The 23,758-nt window shown below is 37.7% G+C and overlaps 1 protein-coding gene across 7 annotated transcripts in view; it reads left to right on the top strand.

Annotated features, from left to right (window-relative positions):
- Positions 1–23,758, top strand: part of EPC1 (enhancer of polycomb homolog 1) — a 66,739-nt gene that overhangs the window by 28,304 nt on the left and 14,677 nt on the right. For 6 of the 7 annotated variants that reach the window (XM_074156927.1, XM_074156923.1, XM_074156926.1 and 3 more), the window contains 9 exons: positions 14,294–14,453; positions 16,161–16,306; positions 16,392–16,598; positions 16,970–17,118; positions 18,520–18,676; positions 19,973–20,149; positions 20,254–20,343; positions 20,430–20,578; positions 21,879–22,231. In XM_074156927.1, coding sequence (XP_074013028.1) covers positions 14,354–14,453; positions 16,161–16,306; positions 16,392–16,598; positions 16,970–17,118; positions 18,520–18,676; positions 19,973–20,149; positions 20,254–20,343; positions 20,430–20,578; positions 21,879–22,231 — 1,528 coding nt within the window. In that variant the 5' untranslated portion in view covers positions 14,294–14,353. The remainder of the gene's footprint in view (positions 1–14,293; positions 14,454–16,160; positions 16,307–16,391; positions 16,599–16,969; positions 17,119–18,519; positions 18,677–19,972; positions 20,150–20,253; positions 20,344–20,429; positions 20,579–21,878; positions 22,232–23,758) is intronic. The other variant, XM_074156928.1, reaches the window with a different exon arrangement.

Raw genomic sequence — 23,758 nt, 5'->3', positions numbered from 1 at the left:
TAGTCCAGTCAGAATATAACGGTTTCATCATTGTATGGCAGGATACAATGATGTTGTATGACGATCCTGTATGGCAGGATAGTATGAAGTTCCAAAGTCATCTGCAAGCAATAGGAAAAACAATGGATATTCCTGTTAGTAACTGAGAGCCTATCAAAAAATCAAACCTGTAAAACCAAGCCCTCAATTTCTTTGTTATTGATTCATTTCAGCAGGTAAAGAAGGTCCCTGTGCACAACTTAGTAACCTGATTATTTTTAAATGTTGTTAAGTGTTTTAAGTGGTTGTCTTAACTCTGTAATTTAAAAAATCAAAGCAGTGAGGTATCTGACATCTTATTTTGGCTTTTATTAAATCAAATTGTAATTTCCCTGGTATAAATTTCTGGAAAAAATAATTTGAAAGTTTGCCAATGTTAGTCTTCTCATTAATATCATTGTCATGTCTCTCAGCAATGTAAGTTTGACCGCTTACTTGACCTGTGCTCAGGTATAAGAAGCACTTTTTTAGTTAATAGAGAGGGGAAAGATGTAGCAATAAATACACTGGAGAGAGTCTCTTATACCAGACTTTTGCACTGTGGTCAGGAATGTATGTACAGTTCACTTCTCTGTTTATACTGGATGTTTGTCATGTTTTTGTGGTTTATTCCCACCGTTAACAGGGAGAGTGAGTGTGCATGTATGTGTTCAGCTGTGGTGTAATTTCTCTTCAGATGGTCATACAGCTAAATGCTAGCTGAGAAGTACACTCTATGGATTGTTTCAGTACTTTGTTCTTTGACACTTATTAAATATGAATTACGCATTCACATTGCCTGAGAATGCCGAACAGTATTTATTGCTGAGGATTTGAAGGAAGTCAGACCACCACTTTAGCAGATGGCACTGTCTGCACAGGTGGAATTGGAATTTGAGGTTCTAAGCCAGCTTTTGACAGCAGCATCATTTCCAGGGATGGAGAGAACATCATTTTACTTTGACTTACTGAACTGATTCTACTTGGTCAAATCTTCATCATAATACTGAAGAGGTGGTGGGGGTAGGAATACATTGTCTTGTGGATAGCTGGAAGTGCTTCATAGAGTAGTTCCCTTTAACTTAGCAATTGGGAAAGGAATAAAACTGTGCAATACTGTGTGTTTGAGAACTTCAAGTAGTTAATTACCAGAAGAAGTGTGCTGTCAGAAATAACCAAAGATGCAAAAGAAAAAGAGTTGGAAAATCTTTTAGGTGTCTTCAAGCTATTATTATAAAAAGCTCTGAAGTATTAGTCTTGATGACTTTTCTTTCTACATTTCAATGATATTGATAAACCTAAGGGAAACTGCCTATCCCCTCAATATTGAGGCTTAAGTGTGGTCCTGAGTACCATAGAGACTTGTTTGTGATGGCAAACTGTGGCAAGGATTTTGTCATCTCTGTTAAAATCTCTTGTTAACAACACGTTTTATCTGTATACCTAGTTTTTCTCACCTTGCGTTATAATGATTTTTGCTTTCTATTGATCAGTGCTTTCTATGAATCAGTTACTATTTGGTCCTTTGTTTTCAGCATGGGGAAAAATGCAGGAGTCGTATAGAATGATCAAACCATTTAATGTGGTAAGTTGTATGAAACTGAGACTGTATTTGGTAATTTAAAAACATAAAATGTTAGGCAGATCTGAATTTTATTCTCTAAGAATATATGCAGTGTCGAGTTGATGTTTTTCAAGATATGCTGTGCTAAATAATCGTTTATAAATATACTCATTAATGGCAATATAGCTAAAATAGTCCTTGCTTAGAAGGGACATGATGAATTCATGCAAAGTACAAAATCTCACTTGCAGCCTCTGGTAGTTTACATGGCACTGGGTGGTGAGAGGGAGAGGTAGGATGGATACCGTAATAAGATGTTTTCTGAAGTCCTGTAAATGAGTTTCTCTGCTGCTATGTGGGCTATATTCTTGGACTCAGTATTTGGGAAGGACACAAAGCAGTCTGTAAAATGCCTATTGCACTACAGTATATTAATTTATATATTATATAGGGATATTAAATAATGGATATTCATAACCATGAAACTTTATTCGTGTATAGCCAGGAATTGCTCATTAAGAATCAGCAGCAGTCTGCAGCTGCACGTGTGGTGGAGAAGCAGACAACTCTGTGTTGTGACAATCATGATGGTTTTCAACTGTTCTGCCTGTAAGAGATGGAGGAAATAATATGTCTCTGTTCTTTGAGAGATCAGGTGTATTTAATTTGTGTTGTGGGCAGAGGCTTTTTACTAATGCAGTAGACATAAAAAGTGAAGACCTAAGGAGTAATGGAAAGGTGAAGGGGTTTTGTGCTGGGGTTGTTTTTTTTGTTTGTTTTGTTTCAGTAAATGAAGGTCATAAACTGACTTGAATTCTGTGTAATGAAAGGTATTGAAATATCACTTCAGTGGTGGCAAAACAGAGTAACTTGGCTGGGCTAAAATTGACCTTGTGACCTGAACTGACCAACTCTGTCTCCTTGTAAATCACTTTCAGTAGTCCTGTTTTGTCCCAGTCAGACACTTAACTTTCACTGTGTCCTCAGAGAGTAACAGTGACGGTTACAATGCATTGATGCTTGTCCTTATAGTAAACCTTTCCCATTCACCTCTGTTCTTCCTTCTTTCCTCCCTTCCACCATATGGCTTTACTGTGTTTTACCTGTCTTAGTTGTTCACTGTACATACCAGCCTTAGAAACAGTTTTGATCATAACTGCATGTATAAGGTAATGAATTTGAAATGCTAGTCTCTCTTGTGTTTTTAAAGGCAATCTAAATAAATATGGAGGTTACAAGACACCAAGAATAGCCGACCTATAAAGAATAATGATTTGGGACCTGACTCATTGTGCATGTTGCACTTTGTCGTTCAAAACATATTTTTACTGATCAGGAGACTTTTAAGTTGGTATTTAATCTGAGCCTTTCAGCCTAACGCAGATCTCTGCTCTAGGTAGCATCTTTGTGCCTTCAAATATAGCAATGTTCATTTTAAGCCAGGAAAAGTGACTAAATCTGTAGATCTGCAAACTGAAGACTGACATCTACAGCAGGAAATACATAAATAAGCTGGTCACAGTGATGTGTAATCTTTGGGAAATCTATTTTAAGTTCTCCAGTATTGCACCTGTCACTGTCACTACTGAGGAAGCACTTTTCCACCTTTGTGGCATCCAATCTGAAATTCTGATCTGTTGTGTGTTGTGAATACAGAAGCTAAGACAGTTTAGTTGAAAAGTATTGGTAGGATTTACTCGAGTTTTCATGAACATATTTTGACAAAACTTAGTTCTATACAAATTACTAAGTAGATTTCTTTAGTAGATGCCTTATGTGATATAACTCTCGAGTATGTCCCTTCTAGCATTTGTACTTTTAGGGGGGTTTCTTTAGTTTTCTCAAATGTCTTAGCAGCTCTCTTGATACTGTGCTGTCTTGGTACAAGAAAAGCTCTTTTCTTAGTAAGAGTTAAAACTGCACTGCATGGGACTTTATTTTTGCTGGTTTTTTTTTCTTACAACAGAAGTTGTAATTTGGTGGAATATCAGATGGGAACTTTGATACTGTTGACAATGTGACAGTTATCAAGGGCAAGGTTAGGTTTACTCTTGCCAGCCTGTGCATATTTCTGCAGCTCACGTTTCTGTTCATCACTGTATGACAGTTTTATTTCCGTTGTGTGTTATACGGAGGTATAAAGTACTTAAAATGCAGATAATGTGGAGTCTACAAAAGTGTGATTGTTTAACAGACTAGCTTTTAGTCATTACTATGATTCACCATGTGCTTTTTCTACAGACTTTGTTTCGTCCCTGTAGCACTGAAGGGGATAATGCTAAAAAGGTTTTTTTTGTTTGTTTATTTTTAAAATGAGAAATAAGCTCGATAGTTTAAGGTGATGGTCTGGAAGCTTCTTTAGTTTTATTTTTTTTAACTGAACTGTTATGTATGAGCTTTTTATGTGGAATGCACGTGTGACTTCTTAAAAGGTGTGTAGATTGTTTAGGTTGTTACGGAAGCCTTCGCTTTGGTTGTCTGACGTGAGCTACTGACCTTTAACTCTAAATGGATAAATTTACACAGCTGTTGATACTTGGTTTTCGTGATAATGGTTTTGGTGTTGTGACATAGAAAACTGAGAGAAATGTAGTATAAAACTTCACTCAACTCAGTGGACTTCTTTTTAAGTCCTGTTATCTATCTAAATATAGATTTATAACCTAACTTTAACTTCACCCAGTGCTGTGTACAATATTCTGCTATGATATGTACCTGAAATAGTTGAGGCACCCTGTCTTACGTTGGAACACACAACCCTATGTGCATCTCAGTATTAGTATCCTTCAGAAGAGTAGTGAAACAGAATAGAAACTTGTTTGCTGTGAAGTTGGGCTACCATGTTACTCGTTATTTAAATGACACTGCGTTTTCTTAATCAGCGCTCAGTACTGTTAACAGTAGTATCAAGTCACTGCAACTAGTAAAAAAGCTGGAATCCAGGTGCACAGCTTTTGCCATCCATAATTATTTGAGGTGTTAAGCAGTATTGCTGACGCACAGTAATGTTTAAGCAAGCAGCAAGATATTGCTGCATTTATCTTTTAGCTTGGGAACTGGATACAATTTTATTATGAGTCAACTGCGGCAAAATCACATGAGATGGGCTGAGCTGGTTTAACTGTGTTGGTGTTAAAAAGAGGCAGTTCCACTGTGTTCCTAGAGCTTGCCATGGTCTTTACATTACCTGTCTGTGAACTGATTCAGCTCACACCAGAAGACTCATCTAAGAATAACTCTTCCCTCCTCCATGAGTTACAGGGCTGCATAGGCTGAGGAGTTCCATGAGAGCCAAAGGGGTTACAAAGGAAAAGATGGGGAATTTGTATGGCTGTGAGCAACACTGAGGAGATGGGATAACTCCTCTGCTGGTAGTGAGGTGTTCACAATTCCTAAACAAAGTATTTCGAACTGATACAGAGTCTGTTGAGTCCTGTGGTTCTGAATGCATGTGGTGCAGTGGTGATTTGGCAAGCAGCCGAGTCACTTCAGTCTTTTGAGGTAGTCTGCACAGGACCTGTGCCTGGGAAGATTGAGGTATTAAATTCCGTTTGTGAACTATACTGCGTGATTAATGTATGTGTTAAATACTAGAGTTTTACTGATTCCCAGGGTTCCTAGGTTGTGTACATTACCCTCTCTAGCATGTCTTGAGCCAATCTCATTCATTTCTTCATCTCTGCCTGTCTGTTTTCCACAGTAATTTAAAATACAAAACTAATTTCCTTTCAGTCTTCTGGTAACAGTACAGCAAATCACTCTCCATTTCTTCTAGTGTTGTTGTGATCTCTAGCACTGATGTTTTAAGACTTCTGGATCCAATGCTCTGTGTATCCTCCACTTCCCTACCACCATGCACTGAACAAGCATAGCAGGTGAAAATTTCCCAGAATTTGTAAGTAATTTGCTGCTGAAAGTCTATGAATATGGAAGCAAATTTTTTCCAAGGAAAGGGCCAACTCCTTGCGTACTCTTAGAAGTGTCTGATTCGAACATGGACAAAGCAGTCGGCTACGATGCTGAAGACTGTGTGGCTGACCTCATTTCTAACCAGTGTTCCAGATAAAAGGCTGATAATTAGCAAGGTTTCTTGATTGTCTGTTAATTACAAAAACACGTATTTTTAAAAGTGAATTAGATCATATTTTCACTGAGCAATTGCTATTTAATCCTGTGCAGCTATTTTAAGTTGGCATTTGTAGCAGAAATCTAATTATTGTAGTAATTACAGTGGAATCCTTCTTAATTGACTACTCATGAGACTGACATCAGTTGATTAACAGAAGCAATCTCTATAGTTTTTGTCCATCTTTGGAACATGAAGGGACAGTTTTAGGTTCTGCTATAATAACAAGAAAACAATATTCTCTACTGCATAGAGTGATTCAGGGCATTGAGAGATCTTGGCAGCCTCAGACAGGAAGATCTAGAGCCATGTGGTTTGGGGTAGTCTACAGGCAGCTTAAACTGATGTGAGAAGGTGTTTATCCTGTGTCCGTATATGGCGGTAGTCATAATAGAAAGATGGCTTACAATTGCTTGTGGGCCAGACTGGAGAGTGGGGGAGAGAATTGATCTACTGCCTTCCTCAGGACCCGTCACAGTGGGAGAGAAAGGAATGATATAATGCTACTTTGTTGGCCCACCACTTCTGTCCTGTTCTGTGTGCTTGTTTTGACCAAATTTAAACTATTGCAAACGTCCATGATATTCATGTACTTGAGGTCAAGAGGGTAGAAGCCGCATGTATGCTTAGTGTAGCCTTACCATTATCAACGGTCAGGTCTATAAGCTGGTATTCAGGAGTTGGGTTTTGCTGTCTCAGAGTCAAGGTTTGATGTAACGCGGGGACTGATCTTGTGCTAGAATACCTGTTGAAGACTTCTGTGATCTGGAAGGCAGGATCACATTGCCCTTATCAGTACGACTTCTGTCAGGTTTAGAGTTCTTCACCAGCAGTTGTTTGGAAACAGATGCTGTAACAAACTTGTCAGAATGTCTTCACTGTTTTGCATGTAATAACATGTGACTGGGTATGCATGTGAAGTAGTGAAAGGAAAAGTGTATGGTATGTTTCTGTAGTAAGTGTTTCAGTAATAAGCTGTGATGCCTGTTGTTCAGGAAGAACTGAGCATTTTTGCTTTCAGTCATACTAGAAGCCGTTAGAGCAGCTTGCTGCCCTAAAGATAAGAAAAATGCAATGGAAATCTGGAGTATCGCTGAACAGTTTACATTGATCTAGGATGGGTACTATATTCTGGCTGTGTGCTCTCTACATTTGCTTGCAGCATCACTGGTGCTTGCCTGTCCCTGCGTGAGCCCTTTTCATTGCAGTGGTAGGTAACTACCCCTCCCTCCCTCTGCCCCCGAGAGTCCCACAGAAACATATTTCTGATGCCTGAACTGGCTCTAGGGTGTGGGGGGGAGAGTAATGTGAGTGAGGGGTGGCATAATCCATGATGCTTCTAATCTTGGATATAAATTGTGTCTGATTAGTAAGTTGCAGGACAACTAAGATCTGGCAACAGGAGGAGGAGGTGAAGAGAATAAGCCAGTTTGGTTGTTCTATTCCTGTCTCCTTTGTGCACAGATTTATTGAATCTATGGGCAAATTTCCTTGAGAGTAGATTGACCATCGCTCTTCTGAAAGAGGCCACCTTCCCTGATTATGTAGGTTACTGGGATCCTCATATGGCTGAGAGACAGGATACGTATCCCATAGCTCACTGAGCCATGGAAAGGGGCAGGTTGGGGAGTGATTTGCATGCAGTAGGTCTTAGAAGTGCTTCAGTAGTCCCTACCATATGTTATGGAATGAGTTCGTCTGAATGGTCTTGGTGTGCAGCTGGGTCTCCTAGCAACTTTGCTGTGTTGTCTTCCACTGTCCTTCCACCAGTAAATGTTGCAGATGTGAGATAACCAAGGTGTAGGAACAATTTTGTCCCTGTGAATTTAGCAGCCAAAAGTCTTTACCTTACAGCCTGGAATCAGGTTGCTCTTGCACCAGTTCAACACCTCTGGATGACATAATTAAAAACTTCTGATTTTTTCCCACTTCCTAATGTTTTCTTATTTCAATTTAATTATAGAGTAACGTGTTTGTGTTTAAGATGAGCTACAGTTTTGTTGGATTCTTCTTGTGTGTTTAGGTTTTTTCTAAAAGAGTTTGAGATCACAAGTTGCTACAAGGTAGAACGTGTATGAAAAAGACAGGTCCCTGAGTTTGTATACTTGTATGTTCTTGATTCTGTCTCAGCTGTCTTCTGGTTTAGCAACTGTTGGTAACTGTTGTGAGCCTAATGCTTCTTGATCAGTACATGCTGAAACTGGTATCCTTTTTAGTTCTTGTACCTTAAATGTTATAGTGCGAGCTGTGAGATGGTGATTTTGGAAAGCACTTCTGTCAGGTAAGGGATGGATGTGAGAGGATTCTCCCCAGTCACATTGAGGTAAGTCAGCAGGTCTGCAGAGACCAATAGACGGGTAGTGGTTTGACGTGGTTCCCAGTAATGACAGAATCAATTGTAGTGTCCTTTTGTATAGTTTTTGTATTTTAGAGGCAAAGATATGATTATGATGTACACAGACTTGAACTCACTCCTGTGTCCTTTTTATAAGTAAAAGTATTTTTTAAAACTTCCTGCTTGCTGTGTGTGGCTTCCTCCACCACCCTATCTTTTGCTTCCCCCGACAAAGATGGCACTTCCTTCCTTAGGGTAGGCTTTGAGAATTTGGAGACTTTCTACTCTGTTCTATGCACTGGACTTCAGAGTTGGCTGCTTTGGTCATTTCCATAAGCACTTGTGCCTTAATTTAAATTATTATCTCTTTTAAGAGCTCTGGAATAATTTGGAGAAATTATTTGAAGAAATTATTTGAAGAAACGTGCAATCCAATTACAAAACAGTGGATTGTTTCTTTCATTCTTATGAAGATGTACTCATTGCTACTGCAGTAACGTTCTTTTCAGTTGACTTTCTAAAATCATAATATGCATTCTGTTCCTTTGGTTTGTTAATGACAGGGTTATTTTAGTCTCTTAATGCCTTGTGTTGTGGTTACCTTACTTTGATTACAGTCTTCAAGGTGTGCTGCAGAGCAAATACTTCATCAAAGACATCTTTGTGCTCCCTCAGTGCCAGTTTTCTTTGAGAAATTTGTAACTAACTTGGAATCTGACGGTCATGTTGCCAGAAACTTACCAAGTATTACCACAATGTGAAAGAAGGCAAATAACTGCTTGCTTTCAGTTGCTCTGCTTCTGCTTCCAGGCAAGAATGCCTGCTTGTAGTCAGATTAAACTGCAATTACAGTATCTGTTCTTTTGTGTTCTAACTATTGTAATTCAGGGTTGGTTGTTTTTTTTTTTTTAATGTAGTGTGGTAGAAATGCAACAAATATGCAAGTACTAAACTTCTTTTGAAGAATTGCACCCGTGTCCTTGCATTATCGTTTGAGAGAGGTCCCATTGCCCCCCAGAGCAGAACTAAAGTTCCAATTTCTTCAGGCTGCCACAAGAGCTGTTCTGCAGTGTTCCTGCTTTCCCTGCTGCCTTTGTTGCTGCCAATTTGCTTTAGATTGTTTTTTGGTCTTTCATGTTTTGAAACATGCATGGCAATACCAGTACAATAAGGGTGGATACCAGGGACAAACTTGGTATCTTAAAATTAATAGAAAGGAAGAGCACAGAATAAAAAATGGTGTCAAGATATAGTTTTGCTTAGGAAATGTCTTAAATGCATCATGCCTTCTGTGTAGTCAGAAGAAGGGTTGCTGTTTTGGTGGGCTCTTCCAGTGGACTAATTAGAGGAAGATTTCTAAAAGAGGAAAGTGGTTTTGTTTGTTTAAACAACGAGCAGGGTAATCTGGTAAGTGTTGGAATTTTAACTGTCTAAACACTTTTCTGGACAGGAGTATAGTGGGATTAGTAAATTGCAGTTTCCTGTTACTGGCTGGGTGTTGCAAAATGCAATGAAGCTGCTCTTCTCCTCAGACACCCTCTGTCTTCTGGGCTGAGTGCTCTTACTGCATCCCTTTGACTCTGGGATTGTCTGACCACGTGATGAGCCAACGTAGGAAGCTAACCTGCTGGAAAATTGACTTGGCAGGGGGAAGAGCAAGCAGATTTCTTGGGTTTGGATAAACTCTGAATAGCTTTAAACACAAATTTGGATGAGTGTTAGTACAAGGTATAGGGAATGAAGTTTGATAAACAGTGCTATACTATTGCGCTGAAAGTACTGGATCAAATTAGCATCCCAGCACAACCAGCTCCCAGAGTTGCATTACTGATAGCTTCTTATGTCAGGCAGAGAAAGCGACTGGAGAGGGAAGCTTTTCTGGATGTAAGCCTAACTAATAGTTGAAAATAGTTAAATGTAAAAGTGCAGAGCAGTTTTGGTGAGAATAAACTACCTTCAATAAACATGTGTTGTGAAACGGGGTATGTATGAAAGATCCAGGAGAGGCAAGTGGAGAGGGAGGGGGAAGAAACTGCTACGGTTCCTGTGTTCTTCAGTATTTCACAGAACCACGGAACTACGGAATTTCAGACAGTTTTTGTAAGACAACTGCAGCTATTCTAATATACTTTAAGGATACCTTGGCGCAGAACTCTGAACACAGTGAAAGTAGAAACTGATGAATAGAAACAAATAATATATGAACAATTAATATTTACATTAAAGGTTTACCTTGAAAGGAGGAACAAAGTGCAATTCATCTAGTAATGAATGTGCAGAATAAGAAGAGAATAGTCTTTCAGTATTTGTAATAAGATGAAACTTTCTTGATTGTATTTGATCAACTGAGATGGTTGAAATGTTTGTCTGCCATAGCTTTTCGTTAGTCTTAATCTTTTTTTTTTTTTTTTTTTTTTTTTTACCCTTGGTATTCATTTTAAAAAGGTGGTTTTTAGTTTAGTGATGTAGCTAAGCCAGTTTAATGGCTAGCTGCTACTGAAGGGAATCATTTTTCTCTCTTCCTTCCTTTCTCCACTGTGGCAATTCAGGGAGCTAATTTGTCAGAAGCCTAATTGTTTCACATTGTTTTCAGGGAAATAACAGATGAGAGATGGCTTTCTGTGGTTTTCGTTCCCTAAGCTGTCATCACAGGTTCAGTCTGGCATAAGGTAGTGGTAATATGGAGAATGACAGCAAGGGGCACCAGGCTGCATGCACCTTGTGGTGGTAGCTAACTGTTAAATGAGTTTCCTTCTAACATGACAAATTGCAGTCTTTGAGCTTGACTAACCCACCTAAAATTCATGCTAGGAAATTAAAGAAACAGTATGAAAAGATTTCACAGCTATTTGAGAACTTCTAAGGGGCAGATGATGTTTCAGAGAAGGGGAAAAGGCACTGCAACCATTCTTCCTAAAATAAAATCAACATAAAACCCACAAAAAACCCCCTCAAACAAAAGACCCCAAACCAAAATCCCATAAGAGCCTGTTGAAAAGGTAGGAGCTAGAGGGTTACAATCAAGCTATGTTAACAGCAGTTCCTGGAGGAATGTTGATAATGTAAATTATTTGGCCCCAGTAATCACCTAGAAGATAACAATCTCTTTGTGAACAACTAATATGAGTTTTTCAAGAACAAACCCCAGTTAATCCAGTCTGACTTCTTTCTGTGGCAGGGCAGGGGGCCTAGTGGATAGTTGCATCTTGACTTAAAAAAGGCTCTTTGATACTGTGTTGCTATGCAGTGCCTGGAGGCAGTATTATAGAAACTGTTGTATAGTGGAAATATATCTGATTGAAAAACTATGTCTGAACAGTCAAAGTGAAAAGTCTTGTTAAATTTCTGAAGAGGTCTGTCTTTAAATGCCTGTTGGTCTTTTCAGGAGTGACTGGGACTACAAAATTTACATATTAAGGTAACATGAATGGCAGCCAGCATGTTTGATTAGGGTTTGGAATTAAAAACCATTCTGACAAACTGAGGAAACCGCTGCATTTTAAATGGAAGGCTACGGTTTCAGATGAATCAGGTGTTGCATTTGGGTGGGAGTAATCAGCTGTGCAATCACAGTGGAGAATGACTGCAGAATAGGAACTGTAAGCTGTAGTAGGTTAGTTAACTGTAGACATTTAACATGCTTTCATGTTAAAAATGAGTGCCCTCAGAGTTACCAATCACATCTGGTTGTTACCAGGAGAGAGAGGTGCTCTCTCAAGTGCTGAGCTACCAGCTGAGATGTTGAAGTTGGGGGCAAAGTCGCTGTTGCAAATTTTTGTCCAAATAAGTGAGAACTCAGTGCATGGGGTTGTAAAGGGTAGGTTGTCATGTCTGTTTATTTTCTTTTATTTAATTGGGTGTCTTTGTGAGGAATTGAAGCAGATATGAACAGCAGATAAGTTTGCCTGTTTCAGTGGAGAAGCTTTTATCCAGTTGCTTTCATAATATGTGTGTCTACTAACACACTCTGCTTAAATACTGAGTAGTATTGTAATTGGGATGAAAGTTGGGCAGAACTATGATTTGTGCTTCTGTTTCAGGAATATTGTTAAGTTTTCTTTAAATACTTGTTACTAAAGCCTGTTAGGAAATTAGTATAGATTACTGGTACTAACTAGCAGTGACCATTTCCGTATCAGAGATGGATCAGAGAAATCTTAATTTAGCGTCTAACCCCCTTTTCTTCCCTGAAACAAAGCATTTTGTTTTGTTTTAAAAACACAAGTTGGGATGAAACACACCAGGAATCTTTCATATTATTATAAAAACAGTAAGCTTTTGCTGTTATTCGGAAACCATTGGCTATTACTATGTATTTGACATAGAATCCTACTGTACTACATGGAAATAAAGCTTAATTCCCGGTTCTGCAACAGTTGTAGCTGTTGGGACAAATTCCTGAAGAACTATTACTCTAGACACAAATTTGAGGTGTCCACCAGCAGTGCTTTACTAAAAGGTAGAAAAGAAATTATTTTGTAGCATACCCAAGAAAGAATTTAAGCTGCCACATCTCCTAGGTGACATATATGTCTGTGCTTAACAAATGCTGGAGGATCAAAATGAGTCCAGCGAGTTTTACTCGCGACTGTATATGTCTTATTCTCACCATTAGTCTCTTTTCGTGAAGAAACTTTTTAATAGGGGACAGATGTAAGAAAAATCACTGCAGCTTGTTTGAACGTAAAGATAGGCTAAAATCCTGTGAATCCTTCCAACTGAATTACACCTTGGAACAGATATTATTTTGAGGCTGCACTAACTCTACAAATAAGGCTTATTTTGTAATTTTCTTGATTGTTGTTTGTTTTTTGTTTTTTTGTTTGTGTGTTGGGGTTTTGTTTGTTTTTGTTTTTTTTTTTTCTTTTAAGTCTAGACAGTAAGAGGGGAGATTTAGATTGGATATTAGGTAGAAATTCTTTACTCTGAGGGTGGTGAGACACTGGAACAGGTTGCCCAGAAAAGTTGTAGGTGCCCTTTCCCTGGAAGTGTTCAAGACCAGGTTTGGATGGGGCTTTGAGCGACCTGCTCTAGTGGGAGGTGTCCCAGCCCATGGGAGTGGGGTTGAAACTCGATGATCTTTAAGGTCCCTTCCAAACCAAACCATTTTATGATTCTATGTTAATTGCCTTTATTGTACTGAAGAGGGGGTAAATTGAAGTCAGACAGACAAAGATGTAATAAGATCATACGGATGAACACTGATATGTCTTTACTTCAATGTTAAAACCAATTTTCTTGCCACCCTTTTTGCTGCAGTTCCTGTTTCAAGTATTTCAGTAATCTGGTTTATAGCATCTCAGTGATAGCTGTGTTGGCAAAACTAGTGCAGTGGTGGTTTACTGAGCACCCAGGAAGGAACAGTATAGAAACTTAAGAGGCCAGCTTTGGTACTAGGGAAAAAGTACCATGTTGTCAGTAAACCATTTATATACATGCATACGTCTTGCAGTGTGGGTTTTTGTTGGTAACTTTGTATGAACTCTGCTAATACTACTCACTGTCTTGACAGCAGCACAGGAAGAATGGAATGCGTTTAAATTGTAGCATTAGAAAATTACCAGAATTCATAATGTTACTAATCTGTTACTTGGCTTGTAGTGGCAGATATAAGTGTAATTTACAGCTTGAAAAACAGTTGCGATTTTTGGAAGTTAATTATTCTTACCCTCAGGTTTATAGTTTAATAATAAACTTTGACAGATTAGGAGGGGGAAAAGGAGGATAATGGAAAACATTGCAATAAATGAGAATGTCTTTAGGAATCGTTCTCTGTCTGGGTAAAAATAGTTGCTTCTCTTCTTAACAGGAGATGATGGGAGGCCTCCTTTCTGGTTTTCTGACATCACTGGCAATAAGTGGCTGTATTTACTACAGAATAATACCAGCGTCAATATCTGTCTGCAGCTACTTGTTATAATCTGTATGTCTAATCAATCTTAAGTGTCTCTCCAGAAATATGTAAAGATGGATTTATGTGGCTCCATGTGCCAAGAACATGCAATTTGACTAAGTTTAGTAACTGAAGTGTTGTGTGTTTGTGTCAGAGGGAGAGCTCCACCTACTGGAGAAACCTTCAGGTTAATGGAGTGCATCTTTCAGTCAAGTGTGCAATATCAATTTCTTAGATCTGGTCTCAGGTATTTGGAATGAGAGCATTTGCAAAGAAATAGACTTTCTTCAACTTTTAAAAAGTCTGGGCTCTGAAAATTTTCGCTTGGATTTTCATCTTGACTTTTTTTGTTTATAGGAACATCATCTCCAGCGGGCTATCTCAGCACAACAAGTATATGGAGAGAAGAGGGATAACATGGTTATACCGGTTCCAGAAGCAGAAAGTAATATTGCATACTATGAATCTATATATCCTGGAGAATTTAAAATGCCAAAGCAGCTGATTCACATACAGCGTGAGTAAAATAACTTGTTCATTCATGTCTGCACCCAGAACTTTATTTTGATAGTAGTTCAAGAGATTACTCTTAAAATGTCTGTTGAGCTTGCATCAAGACTGACTTCTGAGAATTAATTTTTTCCAACATGTAAAGGAACACATGCTTCTTACTGAAGAGGTATATTTGGTTCTGGATCAAGAAGTACATAGTTGTCCTTTCTGAATCTTTTTCTATATATTAAAACTTTAAATTTAGCAATCTAAAGGGCCTGTTTCGGCCCTCTATAACACTCAGTAGTTACATCTTGCTTAACCAGGATAAAATGACAGTAGTGGATTGAGAAGCCAAGCAGAAATGGCAGTAGTAATATTTGCCTATGCCTGGATGGAAGTATTCTACATGTAGAACTAGATGGTTTTTGATATCACTGATGACTTGCAAATCCATTGGTATTTTGTTCTTGTTGTAAGATAGCAGCTATTCTGTATGGATGTGGCCCTTGATGGGAGCACCGCATTACTTCAGATAACTTTTGAAAACATTAGAGAAATTATAGTCTGTTGCAGAATTCTGTTGCATGGTGTAATTAGTAGAATTTAAATGGTATCTGTGCTATGTAAACAGATTTCATGCCTAACTAACTATGGTTAATTGTTAGTCTTCTATCAGTCTGAGCTTCAGTGATGGCTTAGAGTATGGGAATTGTAGAGTAGTTTGGGCTGGAAGGTACTCTTAAAAGTCATGTAGTCCAACCCCCCCTGCAATGAGCAGGCACATCTTCCACTAGATCTGGTGGAAGATGAGGTAGATTAGAGTACGTTGCTCTGCTCCTAAGTAAATGAGAAGAGACTAATACTAGCAGTCTTCCATGCTGATATCAAGGTTAGGTTTTTTCATTCTTCTTTTCCTTATCTAATGGTCTAACAGCCGAAATGGTGATTTTAAGCTGCATTGTCTTCTACCTATTTGTTTATTAAAAGCAAGTGGTGCTTTTTACAGTGTGTATCCAAATGTGCACTTGGGAAGAAATTCATGTCTCTTGCCAACTAAAACAACTTGACTGATTCGTGAGAACTAGGGAGATCTTGTTTTGAATGCAGAATACTGCATTTTCATAGGATATTGTGGAAAACAGAACAGTTGTTTGTGTTCTGAAAAACATTACTTGTATTTGAAGATACCTTGCTACGTAGGGGAGACCATGCTGGACTTGTTTAGTCTGACTCACCTACATCACAAAAATCATTGATGAGGATGTGTGTAAAGTCATTGGAATACAGTCTGCATGTACTTTTGTAGAGGTACCTTTAAAGTGCATTTAGGATGAAGTCAACTATTGATAATACAATACATAAAACTGAAGAATACTAGACAGCATTGAAAATTTTGTCCAATCTAAAAATGCCTTACTGAAAGCAATAAGGTTGAAAGCCACTTGTTGGCTAGCTTTCATTGGTTAACAAAAGCATGGTCAAATGGATACCAACTTCTATTCCTGATTTAAAAAAAACAAACAAACAAAAAAAAAAAACCCACAAACCAAAATGCTGTAATTTTTTCAAGAAAAAAAAGCCTAGTAATTTCTAAGTAATATTACTTCAACATTGAAATAAATAATTTTGGTTTTGTTTTTAGAAGAATCTTGTGTGTACCCCAGGCATTGCTATTAGAAAAAAACATTTCTGTAGTAAAACTAACTTCAACTTTTACTGTGTCCTTTAGCTTTTAGTTTGGATGCTGAGCAGCCGGATTATGACTTGGATTCGGAAGATGAGATCTTTGTGAATAAGTTGAAGAAAAGAATGGACATCTCTCCTTTGCAATTTGAAGAGATGATAGACAGACTAGAAAAGGGTAGCGGTCAGCAGGTACAATGGTACTTTGAATAAAGAATTTGAAATGCGCATTCTGTACGTTGCTATATGAAAGTGACATGCTGGATTTTACATTTAGCCAGTCAGCCTGCAAGAGGCCAAGCTGTTGCTGAAGGAAGACGATGAATTGATCAGAGAAGTGTATGAGTACTGGATTAAAAAGAGGAAAAGCTGTCGCGGTCCCTCTCTGATCCCAGCAGTGAAACAAGAGAAGCGAGATGGTTCCAGCACAAATGACCCTTATGTTGCTTTTAGAAGACGAACAGAAAAGATGCAGACACGGAAAGTAAGTAGATCAATACCTCCCTCTGCTTTCTTTCTCTTCATTCTCCCCCTATCAAAAAGTAGCTTATATAAAGAAGAAATTCTACTAAACAATAAAAGTTGGGATGTTCTTTTGTTTTAATTTGCAGGGATAAAAATATGAGAGAAACTACTTTAGGACAACTATTGAATGAAACTTTGAATTTATTTTTTCTCTAAACCTATTGCTAAACCTACTTAAGGTATTGGTAAGCTGTAGCTCATTGGTAACATGCACATGCTTCCCTTTGTTTTAGCTTGTGAGTTTTTTTTAATATACATATTTAGAATTTACTTTAACTTGACTATTTAATTTAAATGATGTGGGGAAACATATACGCTATGTATCTACAGAATCGAAAAAATGATGAAGCATCTTATGAGAAGATGCTTAAGCTGCGTCGAGATCTGAGTCGTGCAGTAACCATCCTGGAGATGATAAAGAGGAGGGAAAAAAGCAAGAGAGAGTTGCTGCATTTAACACTGGAAATTATGGAAAAGAGGTAATATTTATTGAAAATTTGCTGCGGAAAGCTTTGGAAACTACCCTGTATTGTGATTCCCACAAATACTTAAAACGGAGATTTTTTAAAAATAAGTATTTAGACTCTTTCACGTGTACAGGATAGCATATTTTCACGTATGGCTATGGACAGCAAAATAATACATTAGGAAGTTGCTTATTATGGGAAAGTGACTCGTCACACCAATCTACATTGTTTTATTATGTGTGTACATGTATTCAAATATATGTATATATCCTGCATACTACACAGGAGGAGAGATCATGGTTTCAGGTAAATTCATTTGGAAATCAGTGTTAAACTGAAATGCGTAGGTTAAGGAAATCCCAGCTAATATTAAGGCTGTTTCCAATCATTACCATTCTCCTTTTTCTTCATTATCGCTATTCTTTTTTAGTAAAAGTTTGGTCTGTTACCCTCTTGAGGAAAAAAAAAAAAAGGCATTTTATAGGGTATAAAATACTGTTTTGTGAGTCATCTTCTAGTGCTTCTTTTGAAATCCTGTTTGTCAGCTGTGCCAGACTAAATGCTCTGTTCTGTCAACTGTCACTTTCCCAATTAACTGAGAATCGCATTTGCAATGTGGAGTTGTTCTTTAGGTTGCTATTTAGAATTTGAATAGACTTCTGTAGCTTAAGCATCCATATTTGAAAACAACTGTTTTGAGTTAGTGTTTTAAAGCTCTAAAACTAACTTTTTAGACTGACTTCTTAGGGACTAGACAAGTTGAATGTCTCCAGCGGGGCAACTTTTTCAAGCACTGACCATTTTAAGCAGAAATAGAGGACAGAGAAATCTCAAAGACTTTTCCAATAGCTTTTTCAAGAAAATAAGCTGTTGAATAGAGGAAAGACTCTAATGCCCTGCTCAGAATGGAAAACTGCAGTTCAGCTCAGCACTTTCCATAGGACTTGAAATGTAATGTGTCTCATGGATCTGCTTGTTGTGAAAATGTTCCATAAGGAGGGAAGATTCATGAATAAGGCATTCTGCTTCACTGATTGAAACCATTGGGGTGATAAATGTACGTTTTAAAATGTTACCTGTCCCCAAGTGAGGGGGGGAGAGAAACACTCTCCCATTCTTTCCTTCTAGTTTCTACTTCTTTCCTTTACAGTATTAATCTTTTGGAGGTGTTTTACAGGCTTTAGAGGGTACTTACTCCTTTTACTTATTTGTCAGCATTAGTCATCGCAATGAAGTTTCTGTGTTACTAGTCCCCTTTTCTAGAATAATACTTTCTGTACTTTTTGCTGTTGTCCTGGATGTCCCTTTCCCTCAAGTTTCAAGCATTAGTCTGTGTTTCTCTGTGTTGCACAATTTTTTACCAAGCATACATTGCAAATGTTCTAACAAATAAAGAAAAAATTCTGATTTCAGGTATAATTTGGGTGACTACAGTGGAGAGATCATGTCTGAGGTCATGGCACAGCGGCAGACGATTAAACCTACCTATGCTATTCCCATCATTCCTGTGGCTAACAGCAGTCCTTTTAAACACCAAGAAGCTATGGAACTGAAAGAATTTAAAGTTAAAGTGAGTAATGTCAGTAATGGAGTTACTAGTTCATCCTGTTACGTATGCAAGGTACAGCATTTTAGGATGGAAGGAGAGGGGAAGCTTTTTGAAACTGGAAATAAACTAGCAAAGCTGCAATTGGAATAAAATGCTTTGCTCTATTGGAGTTATGAGGATAACATACAGACTACTGGCATTCCTCAAGACAGAAATAAAGGAGATATAGACGAACTACAGACAAAAGGATATGTGCAACTGTATTCTTATTCTGAGGGATACAAACATTTTTCTCTAATACGATCCATAAAGTTAGGATATACTGAACAAAGCTGTATTTATTACCTTGATATTGGACAAAGATAGGACTATTGAGGTGAAATCCATATCTTGTTCTAAATTACATAGTTTAATCTAGAGGGTTGTTTTCTGTTTTGGATTTATTTTTTTAAAATATGATCCACTGATATTACCAGCATGCTATATATCTTTGACTGGGTTTGTATTTAAGTAAAGTATTAAATAATCGTATTTGATTTAGACAGCTGACCAGCATTTTTTTTCCTGCAGGCTTTAATTTTGTGTCATACAAAGCATAGCTACAGTGCCAACAACTGAGCATATTAAATAGGTCAGGTAACACAGGAGAAATGCTGAGGTATAATTTGAATTTTAAACAAAGACTTCATATAACTGAAGAATGTCCGAAGGCTGTTCTGAATCTGACAAGGTGGCTTGAATCAGTGAATGCTTCCATTGACAGAGCATTGTAACTGAGACTGCGGGAGTGCACTTACCCATTAGCGATGTTGGGTCAGTGCAGTGTCTCACAACTTGAGAGAAATCCATTCCTTGGGAACGGGAAATGCACTTAAACTTGACTTGGCATCGTATGGGGAAATGTGTTTAATTTTTAGAGAATTTTCTGAGATTCTAGGTATCTTTGAGAAGTCTAACTTCTATTTTTGCTTTTAAAGCATTGTTTGGTACTTAGTAATTCCCTAACATGGCATAAATGTCTATTAATTTAAAATGTTAGAAAATAAAAAAGGTGCCTCATGGAGATCATTGTATATATTTTGGTCTACTTCTCCATAGTAGTGCTGTTCTCTTAACCACTAGTGTTTTATGTAGCACAGATTGATTCCACCTTGTCTGTTAAAAGTGTAGATTACTGGAAATGAAATACAGATATTAATGAAATGACTGCGTGTTTTGCTATCAAGATGATACTGAAACAGTATCAGTTTTCTAAAACTTCTGTTTTAATTTAATTTGCTCATGTGTCTAATTTTATGCTGTTTTTTTTTCTCGCAGCAAGATAAACCTGATGTTATTAGACCCAAAAGGAAGTATGAGAAGAAGCCAAAAGTCTTACCTTCGTCTGCTGCGGCTACTCCTCAACAGACAAGTCCTGCTGCACTGCCAGTCTTTAATGCTAAAGATTTGAATCAGTATGATTTTCCTAGCTCAGATGAAGAACCTCTCTCCCAGGTAGGACATCTAGAGTTCTGTGCTGCTCTTGGGGAGAGAACAGAAGTAAAACTCATGAATTTACTAATATCTCTCCTTGCACACCTCTCATCCCCTCTTTACAGGTTTTGTCTGGTTCTTCAGAGGCTGAGGAAGAAAATGATCCCGATGGTCCTTTTGCCTTCCGTAGGAAAGCAGGCTGTCAGTACTATGCTGTAAGTAGAATTCCTTTTATGTGTCATAAGACAGAGCATCATTGTGGGAAAACATCTTGTGTTTAATTGTTTAAAATTATTTTAAGCCTCATTTAGACCAACCTGGCAACTGGCCATGGAGTAGCCCTAAAGAGGGAAGATTAGGAGATGTGCGTTACAGATACTGCTTAACCACCCTCACTGTACCCCAGAGGTGTATTGGGTTTGCACGAAGACGGGTCGGCCGTGGTGGAAGGTAAGTGCTACATAATTGCTGCTGGTTTTAAAAAATAAAATTTAAAAAAAAAATAGCAATCAGTAAGACATAAAAAGCAAAGTTTTAAAAAAACCAACCAAAAAACCAAAACCACAAACCTCAAAAATGGAGACGTCAGAGAGATTGACATTTTAAATCCTTCCATTTGATACAAGTTCCTTTAGCTGGTTAACGTCTCCATTCTTATGTTGCAGTAGGGGAAGCCGCTTTAATACCGTTTTCTTAAACATTTCTAGGGTGTTTTTTATTGCTGGCACTGCTAAGTTCTGGGGTGAAAAATACATGTATGCTTTCAGTTGTGACTGGTGGTTTGTATTTAAATGATTTGCATAGTTGTCTTCAAATAGTAGTATTTAAAAATAGCAAAAATCACATTTTTCAGAAAATGCTTTTCTGAGTTTGGACCAAATTTGGTGATTTGCCAGTTGTAGAGGAGAATTTTGGGAGGGATGGTTGAAAGTGACAGCAACTGTTAAATTTCAAATATTATCAAAACATTAAGGAATTAAGGACTTCGGGAATTTTGCTTCTAAGCATCTTCATTGAAACCAATTTATATATTGTTTGGTGTATAAGTGTTATTTCTTAAATGTTGTATGATATCTTTAAGAAAATAAATGTATGTAAATTGATATCTTTAAGGAGAGACATAAGTATTAAATTTTAATTTTAAAAAAATGCAAGAACTCACAGGTTAAGGTTCAACACCCTTTCACATATTAGCAAGTCAGATTAACATATCAGCGAAATCAAAACGGGAGCTGAAGGCTCTTACTGGGATCTTGCAAGGGAATTTGGAAGTTAATGTGCAACTTCCCCATTGCGTTGGAATGGTTGTAGGTATATTCAGTATATATGGGAGTAGGGCTTTTAAACTGAAATTACTTCAGGGGAGGGCATTTGAATCACTTTTTAGTTACTTAAGCATTTTTATATTATTCTCTAGGGTTTTGTTCTTTGCATTGTGGAACTCTGTCTTCCAGCCTGATGATTTAAAAAAAAATAATCATATATTGTTGCCATGTCTTGCCGTGATGATGTACATCAGCTCTTCAAACAGTAAAAGCTAGAATATACATGTGAAGAGAAGCCTAAATGTACTACTTACTGTAAAATAATAAACAGTCACGTATTGTGTCTGTTTGCCATGTGTGCTTGGGGATGACAAAGGCATAGAAAAAACACAAAACTGTTCTAGAACAAGCAATAACAAGCAAACAGGTGAGTTCCTTGGTATTTTCTTGCCACTGTATAATTCTGCATTGTTTTCCTGTTTTAGGGTGCTACTAGACAGAGCGCATTCGGACTACGATAATACATTTCATCAGCTGGATTTGGAAATGTTTTCCTCATCACAACACTCTTCAATCAGTCAATTTGCCAATACCTCAGAAACAAATACCTCGGACAAATCTTTCTCAAAAGACCTCAGTCAGATACTAGTCAATATCAAATCATGTAGATGGCGGCATTTTAGGCCTCGGACACCATCCCTACATGACAGTGACAATGATGAACTCTCCTGTAGGAAATTATACAGGGGTATAAATCGAACAGGCACAGCACAACCCGGGACCCAGACATGCAGTACCTCTATACAAAGTAAAAGTAGCAGTGGTTCAGCACATCTTGGTATGTTTATTTTGACAAACTTGCTTCTAGAAATTTTAAACTTGGCTCAGACAATCCGGAATATTGTTAGGTCATCCATACTTTACATCATGGTCTATTTTGATGGTAACAGCCCATCTTCACTTTTTCTCTTTATTTGCTACATAGAATGTTAATTTGTATTTATTGCTAGCAGTAGTGTACTGCATCTCAAACGTATGCAAATGTTACCTTAGTATGTAATTACAGTTTTAGAAATACAAAGGTTTAGAAACCGATATTGTGTAGGGTATAAGTTGACTCTGAAGATCTGGATTTTTAAAATTAAGTGATTGAAATGTTGATATAAATATTTCATTCCAAATTTTTTCTAGTACAAGGTGTGGTGGTCATGGGAAATGTGTAGTTAAAATGTTTGCATTTAAAATCCCGGCATGTTATGAATTCTTATTTGAACTTACATTGAATTAAATGCCGTTTCCCATCCAAAAAAACCCAGCCCACCCCCAGTGATGCATTTGCTCTTACTTGGCAAAACTCTCGGACTGGTTGCATTTACATCTTGCCAGCAAGCGGCAGATTACATCTTACAGAACCTGAATTACAGAATTGAGGACCTGACTCTATGAAAACTTGATGTAGTGTTCATTGTTTTTCAAATGGAATACAGTTGGATAGCAGCACTCTTTATATTGGGTTTACACTGAAAAATGAGTATTTACGTAGTTAGAATGTAGCTTAAATAACAAATTTTGATCAGTCAGTACATTAAATGTCATCTTTTTATAGAAAGTGACCTTTTTTGACAAAGAAATAGCTTTAAAATTTCATCACCATTTTGTTAGCAGTCTCTAGAACCATGTTTTCCTTTCCATTTTGAATTATGGCTTTGGAAATAAATCAAAAAATCTGGATAGCGTAGGAGTGGGGTGGAGAGAGATGCCTCTACCTAATCAACTCCCCAGATTGTGGGATGTTTTGGAGATAACGCTCAAGCAAAGAGTGTTCCCCTGGTATCAGATGACTTTAATCCTTCTGTTCTCCAGTGTTTGTTGTACCTTTCCTCCCTGCACCAGCAGGTGCTTTTTTTCTGAAAATTCTTCCTTCTTGCATTTTTAACCTTACTGGGCAGCTTCGTTCTGCTGCTTTATTTCATGCTTCCTCTACCTGCTGTCCTAGAGCAGGTCCTTGTCCCCATCCACCATTCTTTTCTCTTTTTATGATTCTTCTTGCTGGAAATGTATTAGGGCTAAAACAGATGGTTCTTCTGGTTTGTGATTGAAGTACGGCTTTTGGTGTTCAAATTCTGCCCCTCCAATGTTTCAAACGAGTAAACCAAGTCCAGAACTGAATGAGAGCATCCTCTGTCCAGTGGCCAGTCATGAACTGTGATAAAATGGTAGTCAGGTTGCTAGTGTGATAACAGCGTGTGATGAATAGATTATAAATACACTATAAAGTACTAATGGGCAATAAGTTACATCTGAAAATCACATAGACGTGAGAAATTTGCTGATTGAGTTTAAAGTGTATGTCTTTGTGTGTGTG

The sequence above is a fragment of the Numenius arquata genome, chromosome 12 (genome assembly GCF_964106895.1).
Source record: "Numenius arquata chromosome 12, bNumArq3.hap1.1, whole genome shotgun sequence".
Taxonomy (NCBI): Eukaryota; Metazoa; Chordata; class Aves; order Charadriiformes; family Scolopacidae; genus Numenius; species Numenius arquata.
The sequence above is the reverse complement of the archived record's forward strand: the minus strand, read 5'-3'. Positions and strand labels throughout refer to the sequence as shown.